Below are 20,147 nucleotides of genomic sequence, written 5' to 3' on the forward strand. Positions count from 1 at the left end.
CCCATGCCAATCTAGCCAGTCCGTTGATCCCGTAAAAAAGAGCCCGTGCATGTAGCGTTGCTCTTAGCACTACGGTGACTAGATGTAAAAGAAGATTCTTTTACACCTTGATTTCCGCGTATTTTCTGCGTCCATCCGTAGTCATCTGCCCACGGTTTTCCCGAAACCATGTACTCCATCGGATATTCAGATGGATTAGTACAGAAGAGACAACAGAATCATAACATATAACAATATAGGAACAATTCCACACATGAACTGAGAATACAGTACGGAGTAGGAAGCAGCAGCCAGCAGTTGCTTCAAAACACCATAATATCGCAAACAGAACACAATGACTAGAACAATGGAAAATACGAGTACGAGGCAGCGCTTATTACCATCCCATCTTCTCGATCGCTCCCACGGCAAGGAGTAAACGCTACACAGTACTATGGAATGAACCACCCATATAGTCGAGCCACACTCTCAGTTAAACAGAGTACACGAAACAAGGTAAACGGGGGAGATCGAAGGGGCGCGCTTGCTTGCTTCCCTACACGAATGCGGCGGCCGCCGCCGCGGCGCCAGCGGTGCGGAGGATCTGGTAGTAGACCTGCGGGTTGGCCAGGAACGCCGAGCGGGAGATGAGGAAGCCGGCGGCACCAGGCGCCTTCATCATGGCGCCGGCAGCGGCGGGGGCGGCCGCAGCGGGCCAGAGGAAGTAGGCGCCCACGGCGCCCCCGATGACCATCGCCGCGGTCCCCACGGCGCCGTCGCGCGTCGAGACCATGGCCGCTGTATGGTTCTTGACGTAGCTGAGACCTGCGACGATGTCGCCGGTGTTCATCCCGGTAAGCCTTGCGGGCAGGTACTGATTGGCCAATGAGACGGTGGAGGCCACGGCCGCTCCTGTATGGTTCTTGACGTAGCCGAGACCGGCGACGATGTCGCCGGTGTTCATCTCGGTTAGCTTTGCGGGGAGGTACGGCTTGGCCAGTGAGACGGTGGAGGCCACGGCGCTCGCCTGTTGCTTGACGAGGTCGAGACCGGAGAAGAGGAGGTCGCGTGTGTTCATCTCGCGTGGTTTTCCTTTCCGACTTGTGGTTATCTGTGTGGAGTCTGGACTAACTTCACTAGATCGACGAGACGACGCAAAGCGTGGATTTATAACGATGAAGGTGATCTATACCTAGACGACGACCTTGACTACCAACAGTACTACTATCGACTTTACGTTGGAAAAATACAGCACTAATCATGTCACCATATGAAAAAGGATCAAAAGATGAGGAAAGAGGCGACAATATCATCCATCGCTGGTCCCAACGTACCCACTCGCCGAAAGCACAGGATGCCCGGGCGTGGCGCGGAAGGCAGTCACCTCGACCAAGACGTTGTGTTTAAGATTTGTACAAGAGGGTGTTTGTTTCCAGGAACTTATTGGTCTAGGGACTTAAATAAATCCCTATAAGTCTCATCTAAATCAAACAGGAAGGACTTATAGGGTTTTAAAATGGGCATTTGGGACTTATGAAATAAGACTCTTAAGGAGGGACTTATAGGGACTTATAGTTGTAATATGGTCTTATAGAGACTTATAAGTCCCGGAAACCAAACAGGTAGGGACTTTTTAGGGACTTGGGGCTTATAAGTTGGGACTAAAAAAAGTCCTAGGACTTATGAACCAAACAGACCCAAAAAACATCATTTTTTAAAAATTATTTTCCTTTTTATGGGGAAAAAGGAGTTTTATTCCATATTGAGGGACTTACCGTCGAGAGGCAAAATGTCATCAATACAAGGTGGTCCTGCGTGCTTCCACACAGCCGTGGCACACTCTATACGACTATATTTGTTTCACTCCTTTTTTTTATGATTTTACTGTTCATCGTGAGCTCAAATGAGCTCGCAAGCAGAATATATTGTTCATCTTTACGATATTTTCCATTTTTGTGTAACTCATTTCATCATCAGAAATTACACATGTGTAAATACATTCATATGAACACGTTGAATTTTTTTTGAATTTTTTGGAACTTCAGAATACCATTTTACACTGTTCAAAATATATGGCTCACCAGAGCTCATCTACCAAAGTGATTTTTTTGCCATTCCTACTTCTTTTTTCGAATAAAGCTATTCTTACTCACTAAGTTTGCACCACTTCATGTCTCCCAGCGTTCCTGCGTCAGGATCCGTACGTGCATTATGCATTTTGTACTTCAGATGTTGGAGTCTTCGTACGGGGCAAAAGCTAGTGACTAGATCGATCAAAAGGAGATTCTTCCACCTACTACCACGATGCAACCACAAAACGAAGAATGGTTTAATAACTTTGCCACTAGTTGTATCGTGTCACATTTCAGTTGATACTGGTACCAGGGACGTAGCGGTAAAAACATATTTTCTCTGTCTAAAATTACTTGTCGCAGAAACGGATACGAATGTTTGAGATGGAGTGTATAATAATATACAAGAGGAATCCAACTCAAAAAAACTATACAAGAGAAAAATGGTACCAAGGCCTTGGCCTGACCGTTCATTTATTAAAAGCAAAAACCTGAACAAGCACCAGTTTGGGCCTTTAGGGTAGTATGTCGGCGCGCGCACACACACACCTCCCCGAATATTGATAATATCCTAATAGGAGCGAATCCGGATTGATAATGTATTATCAATTATATTGGCGGGGAAGACCCCAATTTAAAAATAAAAATAAATAGATGGATAAGAAGAGCAAGCTCAAACATGGCCACATGCATCCAAGAAGAAGGCAAAAATTTCAGTCAAGCCACCGGTGTGAGTCAAATAAGAAGACAACAGTGTGAGTTATGAGAGCTGAGAAGACAACAATATGAGTAACAAGAAGCTGCCAGTTTGTCCTCCGCTCTCGCAAAGGTATCCATATCCACACTCTAGCTGGACGCGTAAGATGGCTATGCCATTTGAATAAAGAGGAGAAGGCTCCCGAGGGCCTCCCTCACAGCTATAAAAGGAAAAACTGGCCTCAGAAAGCCAAAAACACGCACAGAAGAGACGGGGTCCAGAGCTTCAAGCAAAAAGAGCAGCCTCAAGAACACTTTCAGTTTGCTTAGTAGTAGTACCAACACCACTTGTAGAATAGCCACTATATCGAGGATGATGTAATCATCAAGAATAATAAGGTATCCTTTTTAGCTTGTGTAATCCCTTCGAGGCCTCCCGAAAGGAAGAACCACATGTATATTATGTTGTGGAAAGGATGTACTTTCATGCTTCATTTGGGTTTTCTATTTATGAATTTATGGGACGAGTTATTATGCTAAGGATCCTATAAAAAACATTGGCTGGTAGTTCTCCGTTTAGTCTTGTGTGGCGTTTGAATGAGAACCTTGTGGTCGTAGAGAAGTGTTCCCTTCGGGTAGAAATTTCTGCGAAGACGATAGGAATTTATCCCATAAGCTTGCATTTAAAAACATGAAGTGAACGAATCTAGCTACATCAGAAAAACAACATAATGAAAAATATGATGAGTACTGAGTAGGATATCACATCAGTGCGCACACCGCCGGTTGTACTATTGGCCTCGCCAACCCTTAATAGATCAAGAATTAAAAAATAACCAGCTTGGTAAAAAATAGAACGTGCAAACTGTAATTAGGCTAATAAGTGATTAGGCTAATATTCTATTTGAATAGTATTGACTATTCATTATAATACTCCCTTTGTTTTTATTTACTCCGCATATTAGAGTGATTGAAGTCAAACTTTTATAAAGTTTGACCAAATATATAGAAAATAATATAAATATTTACCATAAAAAATCTATATGATGTGGAAGTACATTCAACAATGAATCTAATGGTATTGATTTGTTATTGTATATGTTAATATTTTTGTCTATAAACTTTGTCAAAGTTTGCAAAGCTTGACTTTGACCAAAGCTAATATGCGGAATAAATAAAAACGGAGGAAGTATTCAATTCTTTGCTACTGTTTGCTATTTGAATATATTCACTATTCAGTATAATATTTAATTCTTTGCTACTGTTTACACGTTCTATTCTTTATTAAGCTAGTTAATTTTCATTGTAGGATCTATCAAGGGATAATGGTGAGGCCAACAATACAACTGGTGGTGTGCGCAGTGATGTGATATCTTACTCGGTTCTCACCATATTTTTCATTTTTTTCAGATGTAGCTAGGTTCGTTCACTTGATGTTTTTCAATGCAAACTTATGGGGTAAATTTCTATTGTCTTCTCACGCAGTTCCACCCGAAGGGAACACTTCTCTGCAACCACAAGGTTCTCATTCAAACGCGACAGAAGGCTAAACAGAGAACTACCAACGGAGGTTTCTTTTAAAGGATCCCTAACATAAGAATTCGTTCCATAAATTCATAATTAAGAACACCAAGTGAAGCATGAAACTACATCATTTCCACAACACAATTTTCATATGGTTTTCCCTTTTGGAAGGCCCCGAAGGGATTACAAAAAAGGATACCTTATTATCAGGCGATGATAGCACTTTCGATATGGTGGCTATTCTACAAGTGGTGGTGTTACTACTAGTAAGGAAAGTGAGAGTAGTATGGAGGCTGCTCTTCTTGCTCGTAACTCTGGACTCCGCCTCTTCTGTGTGTGTTCTCCACAGCGCTGAGTCCTCCTTCTTTTATAGTGTAGGAGGGATGCTAGATGCTCCCTTCTTTATTCTTCCGCGTCATACTTGGAGACTGAAGTACACCATAGCTTGATGCCTTATGCATTGCTGAAGTGCCCCAAAGTTTGCACAATCATGCCTTGCATGACTCCCATGCTAGACTAATGTTTATGTGCAGACCGAGAACTTTGTCTAGACTGAGAACTTTGTCTGGACCGAAGACTTTGTTATGGCTGAAATCCCGGCTTCTCGTTGCATGATAAGATATATTTATCTTATTTTATTTTTATTTTTTATTGAGAGTCTTCCCCGCCAATATATTTGATAATACATTATCAATATTCAGATTCGCTCCTATTGGGGTATTATCAATATTCGGGGAGGTCTTTCGTGCCCGAGTAATTGATTGCAAAATAAATTCAGGTATATGGACTTCTATTCAACAGGCTGCCCATGCCCAGCTATCTCCATGTGATCGTCATCAGACAAATGGAAATCATATTTTTTTATCACATTATTTCTTTATTTCTTCAATTTTTCATCTATTTCTTGTCTTAATTCTTTTAAGATTTCCTCTTTCAATTCTTTCTTTATTATTTTTTGACAATTCTTCAACTCTTTTATCCATTTCTTGATCTATGTATTCAATATCTAGAGGGTTAATTCCCTTTAGAATTCATTCTTGATATGTATGATATTTTGGGGATTCTTCCTTCTTTATATTATTCGAGCTTGATGCTTTCCCCTTTGTAGGAGTTGTTGAAGCGGGTATATTTTTAAGTATGACTCTTCACTTCTAATATATTCTTTAGCGTTTGGGTCAATACAATAATTCCCTCCTATTATGTCACTTGCCCGCTTCAAGGCGTCATTGATATTATCATATCTTTTGAATGTTAGTTATTCGTTTCTTCGCTTTGCTGAAAACTTCTCTATTTGAATTTCTTCCCGTGGCATGTATATTCCTGGCTTATTTGCATCAAACATAATATACAAAGGTTCTTATTTTTGTACATAAATTTTACTGTCTTTGGTATATTTTTGTATAACATATGAAAATATTCTGCAAGACTACTGAGAGTAGATAACATGTATCCCTTTTCTTCTCTCTTCACTGTGTATTGATACCAAAGATTGTCCTATAAGCATCCTTGGATCTCATCAATACGGATATGGCGCTTCGGTTTGAAATTGAATGTATTTGGTGGAAATATTTTTAATTTATTATCATCTCGAAATATAAAATATTCAATTCGACCGCCGAGTGTTCCTCTCTTCATTTCTGTAAGATTTGTGAACGAGAGAATATGTCAGGTAAACTGTTATATTTTCCCTTAATATGCTCAAATATTACTTTATATCTATTCTCAACTATAGTATCTTCAAATAATACCCATCTTCTTGTGGAGTTTTCCGTACTATTCATTTTATTGTAATATCGACATATAGCTTCACAGTCTGCCCTTACTGTGAATTCTTTAAATCCTAGATATAGCCTAAAGGAATTTATTGTACTGCAAGGATTGCCTAAGCATATAATTTATAGAAAGTCTCACTAACAGAAGTAGATTTAGATATAGAGTAAATGTGAATGATGTTATTGGTAGTATGGAATCAAAAGGTATAAAATTTATGAATCCACTTAAAACTGGTTCTAAAGAAGAGCGGTAGAAGCACCGTAAGATAGGTGAATTAATAGAGAAGAAAAATTAACGCAACCTGAAAACTATATAACCTATCAAAACTATGAAGGAAGTAGTAGTATTAGGTTTATGAACTATAAAGCTGCATTGATAGAAGAGACAAAATCTCTTATGTCATATACAAAAATTAGTGATGACAAAGATAAAGGTGCAACTGAATGCATGGAAAGAGCTAATTTAGATGATGAATATAGCACAGGTTCAGATCCCCTTGATTTCTATAAAGAAGAACTTAGCGAGACCATAGAAGAATATCATATAGTAAATACATGTACATAATCCATAGGGTTATAATCATTCTCAAAAAATTGTTATAGAGATATAATATCCAAAAAATATATACAAGATTGTGCAAAGACTAGGAAATATACAAATTATTGGGGAAATATCAACAAAACATTGGGATAAGAACTCTATAGTTTGCAAAATTAATATCATGAAGTCGGACTATATAATTAAGCCAGGATTAACAAAAGCTACTCCTAAAGATCTTGAAGAGTTCAAGATGCATATTGAAGAGCTACTAAAACTACAACAATTAGATAAACCAAAAGCCCTCATCGGTCTGCTGCTTTTATAGTTAGAAATCATGCTGAAAAGGTAAGAGGTAAATCCAAAATGGTAATTCATTTTAAAAAGGCTTAATGATAATACGATAGAAGAGCATATAATATACCGAATAAGCAAGAATGGATCAATAAAATACAAGGAAACAAATATTTCTCTAAATTTGATTTAAAAGGAGGATTTTAGCAAGTAAAAATGGACGAAGAATCTATCCCATAGACAACATTTACTTGTCCACAAGGCCATTATGAATGTCTAGTGGTTCCGTTGGGCCTAAAGAATGCTCCTGCGCTATTTCAAAGGAAAATGCAAAATATGTTTAACTAGAATCAAGCATTTATATTGGTATATGTAGATGATTTATTAGTATTCTCAAGGTCATACTAAAAGCATATGACCCATTTTGAAGTGTTCTTTCAGTAGGTAGAACAAATTGGCTCATATTATCCAAAAACAAGATGGAAATTTGCAAGGAGAAAATAAATTTCCTTGATCATGAAATAGGAGAAGGAAAAATGCATTTACAAGAACATACTGCAAAGAAAATATTAGAGTTTCGCGATAATATGAGTTATAAAAAGATTTTACAACAATTCTAGGAATTATAAACTATGCAAGGAATTATATAGATAACTTAGCAAAGATAGTCAGACCTTTATATGTTAAATTAAGAAAAATGGTCAAATATATTTCAATCCTAAAAATGTAAAATTATTTAAATCCATCAAGGAAAAAGCCAGGAATTTAAAACCCCTAGAACTGCTTTTAGAAAACAATTGCTTTATAATTGAAACAAATGCATCTAAGGTAACATGGGGAGCTATACTAAAACAAAAGCCTAATAAATATTCAAAAAGCAGAAGAAAAATATGCAGATATGCTTCAGGAAGTATAAATTAAAGGCAATAAATAATATTGATAGGGAAATCCTTGCAGTAGTAAACACAGTTAATGCCTTTAGGCTAGATCTAGCATCTAAAGAATTCACAGTAAGGGCAGATTGTGAAGCTATATGTCGATATTACAATAAAGTGAATAGTAAGAAAAGCTCAACAAGAAGATGGGTCTTATTTGAAGATACTATAGCCATGATATAAAGTAATATTTGAGGATATTAAGGGAAAATATAATAGTTTACCTGACATATTTTCTCATTCACAAATTTTATAGAAGTGAAAAGAGGAATACTCGGAAGTGGAAGTGAATGCTTTATATTTATAGATGATAATAAATTAAAAATATCTCCACCAAATAAATTCAATTTCAAACCAAAGAGCCATATCCATATTGATGAGATCTAAGGATGCTTATTGGATAATCTTTGGTATCAATACACAGTGAAGAGAGAAGAGAAAGGATACGTGTTATCTAATCTCAATACTCTTGTAGAATATTTTAATATGTTGAACAAAAAATATAAAAGACAGCAAAAATGGAAGTAAAAAAAAGAAGAACCTTTATATATTATGCTTGATGAAAATAAGCTAGGAATATACATGTTATGGGAAGAAATTCAAAAGGAGAAGTATGTGACAAAGTGAAGAAATGAAGAACTGACATTCAAAAGATATGATAATATCAATGATGCCTTGAAACGGGCTATGGGACATAATAGCAGAGAGTTATTGTATTGACCAAAAGGCAAAAGAATATATCCTAAAGCGAAGAGGCATAGATAAAAATATACCCGGTTCAGCAATTCCTACAAAGGGAGAAGCCTCAAGCTCAAATAATATAAAGAAGGAAGAATCCCCAAAATATCTTACATATCAAGAATGCCTTCTAATGGGAATTGACCCTCTAGAGAGTGAATACATAGATCGAGAAATGGATAAAAGATTTGAAGAATGGTCAAAAATGATAAAAAAAGCACTAAAAGAGGAAATCTTAAAAGAATTAAGACAAGATATAGATGAAAATTTTGAAGAAATAAAGAAAGAATATGATAGCAAACATGATTTCCATCTATCTGAAGATGATCACATGGACATACACTACAAAAAAAGACACATCCGTGACATTTTGGGCCGAACGAAATTTTTTTCTATCATACATATGACACTTCTATGACGATAATTGTGACAAAACCCGGTATCATCATAGATGTGGTGGGATCCTACTTCTATGACAAAAAATCATGACAGAAAATGGGCTCTTTGTCTTGGGCGGGCCGGAGACGCAGCTGCATGACATTCTTTGGGCCGTCCATGACGGAAAAAACCGTGGTAGAAGCGAGGGGGAGGAAAATTTTGGGGAGTTCCCGGTTACGGTGGGAGGTCGAGGGCCGAGCGATGCATGTTTCTCTCGTACACGTACGCGCGTGTGTGCGAGGCGTTGGCTCTAACTGAACCCGAGCGAGGCATTGGGCTCTAACTGAACCCGAGCGATTGCACTGCAGGCTACGCGTTACTGAACCCGAGCGATCGATCGATGGCTGTTAACTGAACCCGATCAAGCGATTCCTTGGCTACTGCTGCTAACTGAAGCCGATCGATGGGATGAACAGTGAGCATTGCGGGAGGGGGGGGTTGGATGAACAGTGAGCGGTGGCGTTGCCTCTGGATGAACAGGACCCCGTGGTGTGGTGGAGGGCTGGATGAACAGTAGACGGTGGAGGGGTGCCCGTGGAGGGGTGGATGAACAGGACCCCGTGGTGTGGAGGGCAGGATGAATAGTAGACGGTGGAGGGGTGCCCGTGGAGGGGTGGTTGAACAGGACCTCGTGGTGTGGAGGGCTGGATGAACAGTAGACAGTGGAGGGGTGGTTGAATAGTAGCCGGTGGAGTAGCGCGGTGGAGGCTGGATGAACAGGAACCCGTGGAGGCTGGAGGAGGTCGACGGTGGATGAACCGTAGCTCGTGGAGGCTGGAGGGGGTCGACGGTGGAGATGAACAGTATCCCGTGGAGTCCCGTTTTGTGATACGCCACACCCCTCTCGATGAACAGGACCCCGTTTCGACCGTAGCGCTCCAACACAAATCCTTTTCCTCCGTTTTGCGGTACGCCACACCCCTCCCGATCAACAGGACCCCCGTTTCGACCGTAGGAGGTCCGTTTCCTCCGTTTTGCGGTACACCACACCCCTCCCAATCAACAGGACCCCCGTTTCGACCGTAGGAGGTCCGTTTCCTCTGTTTTGCGGTATGCCACACCCCTCCCGATCAACAGGACCCCCGTTTCGACCGTAGGAGGTCCGTTTCCTCCGTTGTGCGATACGCCAGGCCTCGTTTCCATCGCCTCTTCCGTCCAAGCCCTCCCGATGAACACGAGCATGCATTCCGTTCCGACCCATGAACACGACGACGACGCTGTTTCTCCGTTCCGACCCAGCCATGTACACGAGCCCGCCGTACGTATGCGCGAGTAGGCGTTCGAGACCCCGCCCGTATGTACACATATGTGGCCGTATTTTCTTTCTTGCACCCTGGCCGCTGTACGTACGTGTACATGCTACGTGTGCGCCTCTACTACGACACGTGTGCGCCTCTACTACGACACATGCGCGCCTCTACATCGACCATTATGTACGTACACGTTCACGACTAGAATGTCAACGCTACGTACGCTTCGACTAGGTGGGTCCTGACTGTCAGGCACTTCCTTGCCTGCGAAGATGTAGCTGGTGGGTTCCAGCAGTCAGGGGGGCGAAATACGGTGGCCCGTCCCGTGGGTCCCCGCTGTCAGGTGGAGGAATAATTATTTTGCACGTAATAAGGAGGCTCTTCCTTGCTGCGGCCGTGGACCCAGCTGTCAGCCTCTCCACGTACAGTCCACGTCCGATGGAAGCTGTTCCCGACCACGTTGACCACGCCACGCCGAGAGCACCAGGGCGGTGGACGATAGCGAGGCCTAGGAAGGGGACGAAGCGGAGCCGGGGAAGATGTGGCAGTGGATGCCCACGCGTAGAGGAGTACGAGGGCACTGGTTCGCTGCGGTGTGAGGCTGCCATCGCCGCAGAGTAACAGGGGGTGTGGGTGAGCAGAGGGATGGCCGGGCCAGCGGTGGGAGTTGTTGGGGGCAGTGAGGCCTCCGCCGTATCGCAGCCGGCCATGGGAGGCAGGAGCACGAGGCACGACCGGCCCTGGTTTGGGCGGCTGGAGCAAGAAGACCAGAGGTTGAAGAAGCACGACGGCCGTTGGATGGACATCGTATGGTGACTGGAGCTAGAATCGTGCATATTGACTAAGTTGACAAAGCCTTCCGTCCCCGTCAACTTAGTAGGCCCACAAGTCAGCCTGCCACTATACTGGGTCCCAGCTAACAGGGGGAGTATTCATTTTTTTGTGCGTAATAAGGAGGCACTTCCTTGCGTGCGAAGATATAGCTGGTGGGTCCGAGCTGTCAGCGGCGGTAACATTTTTTTCGCGAAATACAGAGGCCCTTTCGGTGGGTCCCAGATGTCAGGTGGAGGAATCATTATTTTGCGCATAATAAGGAGGCATTTCTTGCGTGCGGCCGTGGACCCAGCTGTCGGCCTCTCCACCTAAAGTCCACTTCAGATGCATGTCGGTCGTTGTGTTGGAAATATGCCCTAGAGGCAATAATAAAAGCATTATTATTATATTTCTTGTTCATGATAATTGTCTTTATTCATGCTATAATTGTATTATCCGGAAATCGTAATACATGTGTGAATAACGGACACCAACATGTCCCTAGTAAGCCTCTAGTTGACTAGCTCGTTGATCAACAGATAGTCATGGTTTCCTGACTATGGACATTGGATGTCATTGATAACGAGATCACATCATTAGGAGAATGATGTGATGGACAAGGCCCAATCCCAAACATAGCACAAGATCGTATAGTTCGTTTGCTAGAGTTTTCCAATGTCAAAGTATCTTTTCCTTAGACCATGAGATCGTGTAACTCCCGGATACCGTAGGAGTGCTTTGGGTATGCCAAACGTCACAACGTAACTGGGTGACTATAAAGGTACACTACGGGTATCTCCGAAAGTGTCTGTTGGGTTGACATGGATCAAGACTGGGATTTGTCACTCCGTATGACGGAGAGGTATCACTGGGCCCACTCGGTAATGCATCATCATAATGAGCTCAAAGTGACCAAGTATCTGGTCACGGGATCATGCATTACGGTACGAGTAAAGTGACTTGCCGGTAACGAGATTGAACGAGGTATTGGGATACCGACGATCGAATCTCGGGCAAGTAACATATCGATTGACAAAGGGAATTGCATACGGGGTTGATTGAATCCTCGACATCGTGGTTCATCCGATGAGATCATCGTGGAGCATGTGGGAGCCAACATGGGTATCCAGATCCCGCTGTTGGTTATTGACCGGAGAGTCGTCTCGGTCATGTCTGCTTGTCTCCCGAACCCGTAGGGTCTACACACTTAAGGTTCGGTGACGCTAGGGTTATGAAGATATGTATATGCAGAAACCCGAATGTTGTTCGGAGTCCCGGATGAGATCCCGGACGTTACGAGGAGTTCCGGAATGGTCCGGAGGTAAAGAATTATATATAGGAAGTGCTGTTTCGGGCATCGGGACAAGTTTCGGGGTTATCGGTATTGTACCGGGACCACCGGAAGGGTCCCGGGGGTCCACCGGGTGGGGCCACCTATCCCGGAGGGCCCCATGGTCTGAAATAGGATGAAACCCAGCCCATAGTGGGCTGGGGCGCCAGCCCCTATAGGCCCATGCGCCTAGGGTTCCACCATGGAAGAGTCCATGTGGTGGAAGGCACCCCTAGGTGCCTTGGGGGGGAGGGAATCCTCCCCTTGGCCGCCGCCCCCCCTAGTACATCTCATCTACTAGGGCCGGCGCCCCCCCCCATGGCACCCCTATATATAGTGGGGGGGAGAGGAGGGATTTTACCCCAGCCCCTGGCGCCTCCCTCTCTCCCCGTTACGTCTCTCCCTCGTAGTCTTGGCGAAGCCCTGCTTCTGTGACGCCCTGCATCCACCACCACGCCGTCGTGCTGCTGGATCTTCATCAACCTCTCCTTCCCCCTTGCTGGATCAAGAAGGAGGAGACGTCTCCCGTCCCGTACGTGTGTTGAACGCGGAGGTGCCGTCCGTTCGGCGCTGGTCATCGGTGATTTGGATCACGTCGAGTACGACTACATCATCACCGTTCTTTTGAACGCTTCCGTGCGCGATCTACAAAGGTATGTAGATGCATCCAATGACTCGTTGATAGATGAACTCCTAGATGATCTTGGTGAAACGAGTAAGAAAATTTTTGTTTTCTACAACGTTCCCCAACAGTGGCATCATGAGCTAGGTCTATGCGTAGTTCTTCTTGCGCGAGTAGAACTTAATTTGTTGTGGGCGTAGATTTGTCAACTTTCTTGCCGTTACTAGTCTTTTCTTGCTTCAGCGGTATTGTGGGATGAAGCGGCCCAGACCAACCTTACACGTACGCTTACGTGAGACCGGTTCCAGCGACTAACATGCACTAGTTGCATAAGGTGGCTGGCGGGTGTCTGTCTCTCCCACTTTAGTTGGAGCGGATTCGATGAACAGGGTCCTTATGAAGGGTAAATAGAAGTTGACAAATCACGTTGTGGCTTTAACGTAGGTAAGAAGACGTTCTTGCTAGAACCCTAATTCAGCCACGTAAAACTTGCAACAACAATTAGAGGACGTCTAACTTGTTTTTGCAGCAAGTGGTTTGTGATATGATATGGCCAAAGTTGTGATGAATGATGAATGATCTATATGTGATGTATGATATGTTCATGCTATTGTAATAGGATTCACGACTTGCATGTCGATGAGTATGACAACCGGCAGGAGCCATAGGAGTTGTCTTTATTCTTTTATATGACCTGCGTGTCATCAAGAAACGCCATGTAAATTACTTTACTTTATTGCTAAACGCGTTAGCCATAGTAGTAGAAGTAATAGTTGGCGAGCAACTTCATGGAGACACGATGATGGAGATCATGATGATGGAGATCATGGTGTCAAGCCGGTGACAAGATGATCATGGAGCCCCAAGATGGAGATCAAAGGAGCTATGTGATATTGGCCATATCATGTCACGATTATTATTTGATTGCATGTGATGTTTATCATGTTTTTGCATCTTGTTTACTTAGAACGACGGTAGTAAATAAGATGATCCCTCATAACAATTTCAAGAAGTGTTCCCCCCTAACTGTGCACCGTTCCTAAAGTTCGTCGTTTCTAAGCACGCCGTGATGATCGGGTGTGATGGATCCTTACGTTCACATACAACGGGTGTTGACGAGCCTAGCATGTACAGACATGGCCTCGGAACACATGCAAAACACTTAGGGTTAACTTGACGAGCCTAGCATGTACAAACATGGCCTCGGAACACAGAAGACCGAAAGGTCGAGCATGAGTCGTATAGAAGATACGATCAACATGAAGATGTTCACCGACGTTGACTAGTCCGTCTCACGTGATGATCGGACACGGGCTAGTTAACTCGGATCATGTAATACTTAGATGACTAGAGGGATGTCTAATCTAAGTGGGAGTTCATTAATAATTTGATTAGATGAACTTAATTATCATGAACTTAGTCTAAAATCTTTACAATATGTCCTGTAGATCAAATGGCCAACGTTGTATTCAATTTCAACGCGTTCCTAGAGAAAACCAAGCTGAAAGACGATGGCAGCAACTATACGGACTGGGTCCGGAACCTGAGGATCATCCTCATAGCTGCCAAGAAAGATTATGTCCTACAAGCACCGCTAGGTGATCCACCCGTCCCACAGAACCAAGATGCTATGAACGCTTGGCAGACACGTTCTGATGACTACTCCCTCGTTCAGTGCGGCATGCTTTACAGCTTAGAGCCGGGGCTCCAAAAGCGTTTTGAGAGACATGGAGCATATGAGATGTTCGAAGAGCTAAAAATGGTTTTTCAAGCTCATGCCCGGATCGAGAGATACGAAGTCTCCGATAAGTTCTTCAGCTGTAAGATGGAGGAAAATAGTTCTGTCAGTGAGCACATACTCACTATGTCTGGGTTGCATAACCGCTTGACTCACTGGGAGTTAATCTCCCGGATGACGCGGTCATTGACAGAATCCTCCAGTCGCTTCCACCAAGCTACAAGAGCTTTGTGATGAACTTCAATATGCAGGGGATGGTAAAGACCATTCCTGAAGTATTTGCTATGCTGAAATCAGCAGAGGAAGAAGTCAAGAAGGAACATCAAGTGTTGATGATGAATAAAACCACTAAGTTCAAGAAGGGCAAGGGTAAAAAGAACTTCAAGAAGGACGGCAAGGAAGTTGCCGCGCCCGGCAAGCAAGCTGCCGGGAAGAAGCCGAAGAATGGACCCAAGCCTGAGACGGAGTGCTTTTATTGCAAAGGGAAGGGTCACTGGAAACGGAACTGCCCCAAATACTTAGCGGACAAGAAGGCCGGCAAAACAAAAGGTATATTTGATATACATGTAATTGATGTGTACCTTACCAGTACTCGTAGTGACTCCTGGGTATTTGATACCGGTGCCGTTGCTCATATTTGTAACTCACAGCAGGAGCTGCGGAATAAACGGAGACTGGCAAAGGACGAGGTGACGATGCGCGTCGGGAATGGTTCCAAGGTCGATGTGATCGCCGTCGGCACGCTGCCTCTGCATTTACCTACGGGATTAGTTTTAAACCTCAATAACTGTTATTTAGTGCCAGCTTTGAGCATGAACATTGTATCGGGATCTCGTTTAATTCGAGATGGCTACTCATTTAAATCTGAGAATAATGGTTGTTCCATTTATATGAGAGATATGTTTTATGGTCATGCTCCTATGGTGAATGGTTTTTTCTTAATGAGTCTCGAACGTAATGCTACACATGTTCATAGTGTGAGTACCAAAAGATGTAAGGTTGATAATGATAGTTCCACATACTTGTGGCACTGCCGCCTTGGTCACATAGGTGTCAAACGCATGAAGAAGCTCCATGCAGATGGACTTTTAGAGTCTCTCGATTATGAATCATTTGACACGTGCGAACCATGCCTTATGGGTAAAATGACCAAGACTCCGTTCTCAGGAACAATGGAGCGAGCGACCGACTTATTGGAAATCATACATACTGATGTGTGCGGTCCAATGAGTGTTGAGGCTCGCGGTGGATATCGTTATGTTCTCACCCTCACTGATGATTTAAGTAGGTATGGGTATATCTACTTAATGAAACACAAATCTGAAACCTTTGAAAAGTTCAAGGAATTTCAGAGTGAGGTTGAAAATCAATGTGACAGGAAAATCAAGTTTCTACGATCAGATCGTGGAGGAGAATACTTGAGTCATGAATTTGGCACACACTTAAGGAAATGTGGAATAGTTTCACAACTCACGCCGCCTAGAACACCTCAGCGTAACGGTGTGTCCGAACGTCGTAATCGCACTCTATTAGATATGGTGCGATCTATGATGTCTCTTACCGATTTACCGCTATCTTTTTGGGGCTATGCTTTAGAGACTGCCGCATTCACTTTAAATAGGGCTCCGTCGAAATCCGTTGAGACGACACCGTATGAATTATGGTTTGGGAAGAAACCTAAGCTGTCGTTTCTAAAAGTTTGGGGATGCGATGCTTATGTGAAGAAACTTCAACCTGAGAAGCTCGAACCCAAGTCGGAAAAATGCGTCTTCATAGGATACCCAAAAGAAACTATTGGGTACACCTTCTACCTCAGATCCGAAGGCAAGATCTTTGTTGCCAAGAATGGGTCCTTTCTAGAGAAAGAGTTTCTCTCGAAAGAAGTAAGTGGGAGGAAAGTAGAGCTTGATGAAGTATTACCTCTTGAACCGGCAAATGGCGCAACTCAAGAAAATGTTCCTGAGGTGCCTGCACCGACTAGAGAGGAAGTTAATGATGATGATCAAAATACTTCTGATCAAGCTCCTACTGAGATTCGAAGGTCCACAAGGACACGTTCCGCACCAGAGTGGTACGGCAATCCTGTCTTGGAAATCATGTTGTTGGACAACGGTGAACCTTTGAACTATGAAGAAGCGATGGCAAGCCCGGATTCCGACAAATGGCTAGAAGCCATGAAATCCGAGATAGGATCCATGTATGAAAACGAAGTATGGACTTTGACTGACTTGCCCGTTGAACGGCGAGCCATAGAGAATAAATGGATCTTTAAGAAGAAGACAGACGCGGATGGTAATGTGACCATCTATAAAGCTCGGCTTGTCGCTAAGGGTTATCGACAAGTTCGAGGGGTTGACTACGATGAGACTTTCTCACCGGTAGCGAAGCTAAAGTCCGTCCGAATCATGTTAGCAATTGCCGCATTCTACGATTATGAGATATGGCAAATGGACGTCAAAACAGCATTCCTTAATGGTTTCCTTAAGGAAGAATTGTATATGATGCAGCCGGAAGGTTTTGTCGATCCTAAGAATGCTGACAAGGTGTGCAAGTTCCAACGCTCGATTTATGGGCTGGTGCAAGCATCTCGGAGTTGGAACATTCGCTTTGATGAGATGATCAAAGCGTTTGGGTTTACACAGACTTATGGAGAAGCCTGCGTTTACAAGAAAGTGAGTGGGAGCTCTGTAGCATTTCTCATATTATATGTAGATGACATACTATTGATGGGAAATGATATAGAACTCTTGGACAGCATCAAAGCCTACTTGAATAAGAGTTTTTCAATGAAGGACCTTGGAGAAGCTGCTTATATATTAGGCATCAAAATCTATAGAGATAGATCAAAACGCCTCATAGGTCTTTCACAAAGCACATACCTTGATAAGATATTGAAGAAGTTCAATATGGATCATTCTAAGAAGGGGTTCTTACCTGTGTTACAAGGTGTGAAATTGAGCTCAGCTCAATGTCCGACCACGGCAGAAGATATAGAAGAGATGAGCGTCATCCCCTATGCCTCAGCCATGGGTTCTATTATGTATGCCATGCTGTGTACCAGACCTGATGTAAACCTTGCCGTAAGTTTGGTAGGAAGGTACCAAAGTAATCCCGGCAAGGAACACTGGATAGCGGTCAAGAATATCCTGAAGTACCTGAAAAGGACTAAGGAAATGTTTCTCGTTTATGGAGGTGACGAAGAGCTAGTCGTAAAGGGTTACGTCGACGCTAGCTTTGACACAGATCTGGATGACTCTAAGTCACAAACCGGATACGTGTATATGTTGAATGGTGGAGCAGTAAGCTGGTGCAGCTGCAAGCAGAGCGTCGTGGCGGGATCTACATGTGAAGCGGAGTACATGGCAGCCTCGGAGGCAGCACATGAAGCAATATGGGTGAAGGAGTTCATTACCGACCTAGGAGTCATACCCAATGCGTCGGGGCCAATCAAACTCTTTTGTGACAACACTGGAGCTATTGCACTTGCCAAGGAGCCCAGGTTTCACAAGAAGACAAGGCACATCAAGCGTCGCTTCAACTCCATTCGTGAAAATGTTCAAAATGGACACATAGAGATTTGTAAAGTACATACGGACCTGAATGTAGCAGATCCGTTGACTAAACCTCTCCCTAGAGCAAAACATGATCAACACCAGAATTCCATGGGTGTTCGATTCATCACAATGTAACTAGATTATTGACTCTAGTGCAAGTGGGAGACTGTTGGAAATATGCCCTAGAGGCAATAATAAAAGCATTATTATTATATTTCTTGTTCATGATAATTGTCTTTATTCATGCTATAATTGTATTATCCGGAAATCGTAATACATGTGTGAATAACAGACACCAACATGTCCCTAGTAAGCCTCTAGTTGACTAGCTCGTTGATCAACAGATAGTCATGGTTTCCTGACTATGGACATTGGATGTCATTGATAACGAGATCACATCATTAGGAGAATGATGTGATGGACAAGGCCCAATCCCAAACATAGCACAAGATCGTATAGTTCGTTTGCTAGAGTTTTCCAATGTCAAAGTATCTTTTCCTTAGACCATGAGATCGTGTAACTCCCGGATACCGTAGGAGTGCTTTGGGTATGCCAAACGTCACAACGTAACTGGGTGACTATAAAGGTACACTACGGGTATCTCCGAAAGTGTCTGTTGGGTTGACATGGATCAAGACTGGGATTTGTCACTCCGTATGACGGAGAGGTATCACTGGGCCCACTCGGTAATGCATCATCATAATGAGCTCAAAGTGACCAAGTGTCTGGTCACGGGATCATGCATTACGGTACGAGTAAAGTGACTTGCCGGTAACGAGATTGAACGAGGTATTGGGATACCGACGATCGAATCTCGGGCAAGTAACATATCGATTGACAAAGGGAATTGCATACGGGGTTGATTGAATCCTCGACATCGTGGTTCATCCGATGAGATCATCGTGGAGCATGTGGGAGCCAACATGGGTATCCAGATCCCGCTGTTGGTTATTGACCGGAGAGTCGTCTCGGTCATGTCTGCTTGTCTCCCGAACCCGTAGGGTCTACACACTTAAGGTTCGGTGACGCTAGGGTTATGAAGATATGTATATGCAGAAACCCGAATGTTGTTCGGAGTCCCGGATGAGATCCCGGACGTTACGAGGAGTTCCGGAATGGTCCGGAGGTAAAGAATTATATATAGGAAGTGCTGTTTCGGGCATCGGGACAAGTTTCGGGGTTATCGGTATTGTACCGGGACCACCGGAAGGGTCCCGGGGGTCCACCGGGTGGGGCCACCTATCCCGGAGGGCCCCATGGGCTGAAATAGGATGAAACCCAGCCCATAGTGGGCTGGGGCGCCAGCCCCTATAGGCCCATGCGCCTAGGGTTCCACCATGGAAGAGTCCATGTGGTGGAAGGCACCCCTAGGTGCCTTGGGGGGGAGGGAATCCTCCCCTTGGCCGCCGCCCCCCCTAGTAGATCTCATCTACTAGGGCCGGCGCCCCCCCGCATGGCACCCCTATATATAGTGGGGGGGAGAGGAGGGATTTTACCCCAGCCCCTGGCGCCTCCCTCTCTCCCCGTTACGTCTCTCCCTCGTAGTCTTGGCGAAGCCCTGCTTCTGTGACGCCCTGCATCCACCACCACGCCGTCGTGCTGCTGGATCTTCATCAACCTCTCCTTCCCCCTTGCTGGATCAAGAAGGAGGAGACGTCTCCCGTCCCGTACGTGTGTTGAACGCGGAGGTGCCGTCCGTTCGGCGCTGGTCATCGGTGATTTGGATCACGTCGAGTACGACTACATCATCACCGTTCTTTTGAACGCTTCCGTGCGCGATCTACAAAGGTATGTAGATGCATCCAATGACTCGTTGATAGATGAACTCCTAGATGATCTTGGTGAAACGAGTAA

General features: G+C 43.9%; 1 protein-coding gene and 1 long non-coding RNA gene across 2 annotated transcripts; one reads left to right on the forward strand and one right to left on the reverse strand.

The window, feature by feature from the left end:
- Positions 1 to 203: 203 nt before the first annotated feature.
- Positions 204 to 1,250, reverse strand: LOC147984290 (uncharacterized). Its single transcript, XM_087543458.1, has one exon. It carries the CDS (start codon positions 1,055 to 1,057, stop codon positions 536 to 538), a length of 522 nt encoding a protein of 173 aa, XP_087399584.1. The 5' UTR covers positions 1,058 to 1,250; the 3' UTR covers positions 204 to 535.
- A 1,720-nt stretch (positions 1,251 to 2,970) lies between these two features.
- LOC147984291 (uncharacterized) lies at positions 2,971 to 4,904 on the forward strand. Its single transcript, XR_015615891.1, has 3 exons — positions 2,971 to 3,146; positions 4,057 to 4,128; positions 4,233 to 4,904. It is a non-coding gene; the product is annotated as an uncharacterized LOC147984291 (long non-coding RNA).
- Positions 4,905 to 20,147: the final 15,243 nt, after the last annotated feature.

The sequence above is a fragment of the Triticum urartu genome, chromosome 2A (assembly GCF_056163025.1).
Source record: "Triticum urartu cultivar PI428250 chromosome 2A, HENAU_Tu73, whole genome shotgun sequence".
NCBI lineage: Eukaryota > Viridiplantae > Streptophyta > Magnoliopsida > Poales > Poaceae > Triticum > Triticum urartu.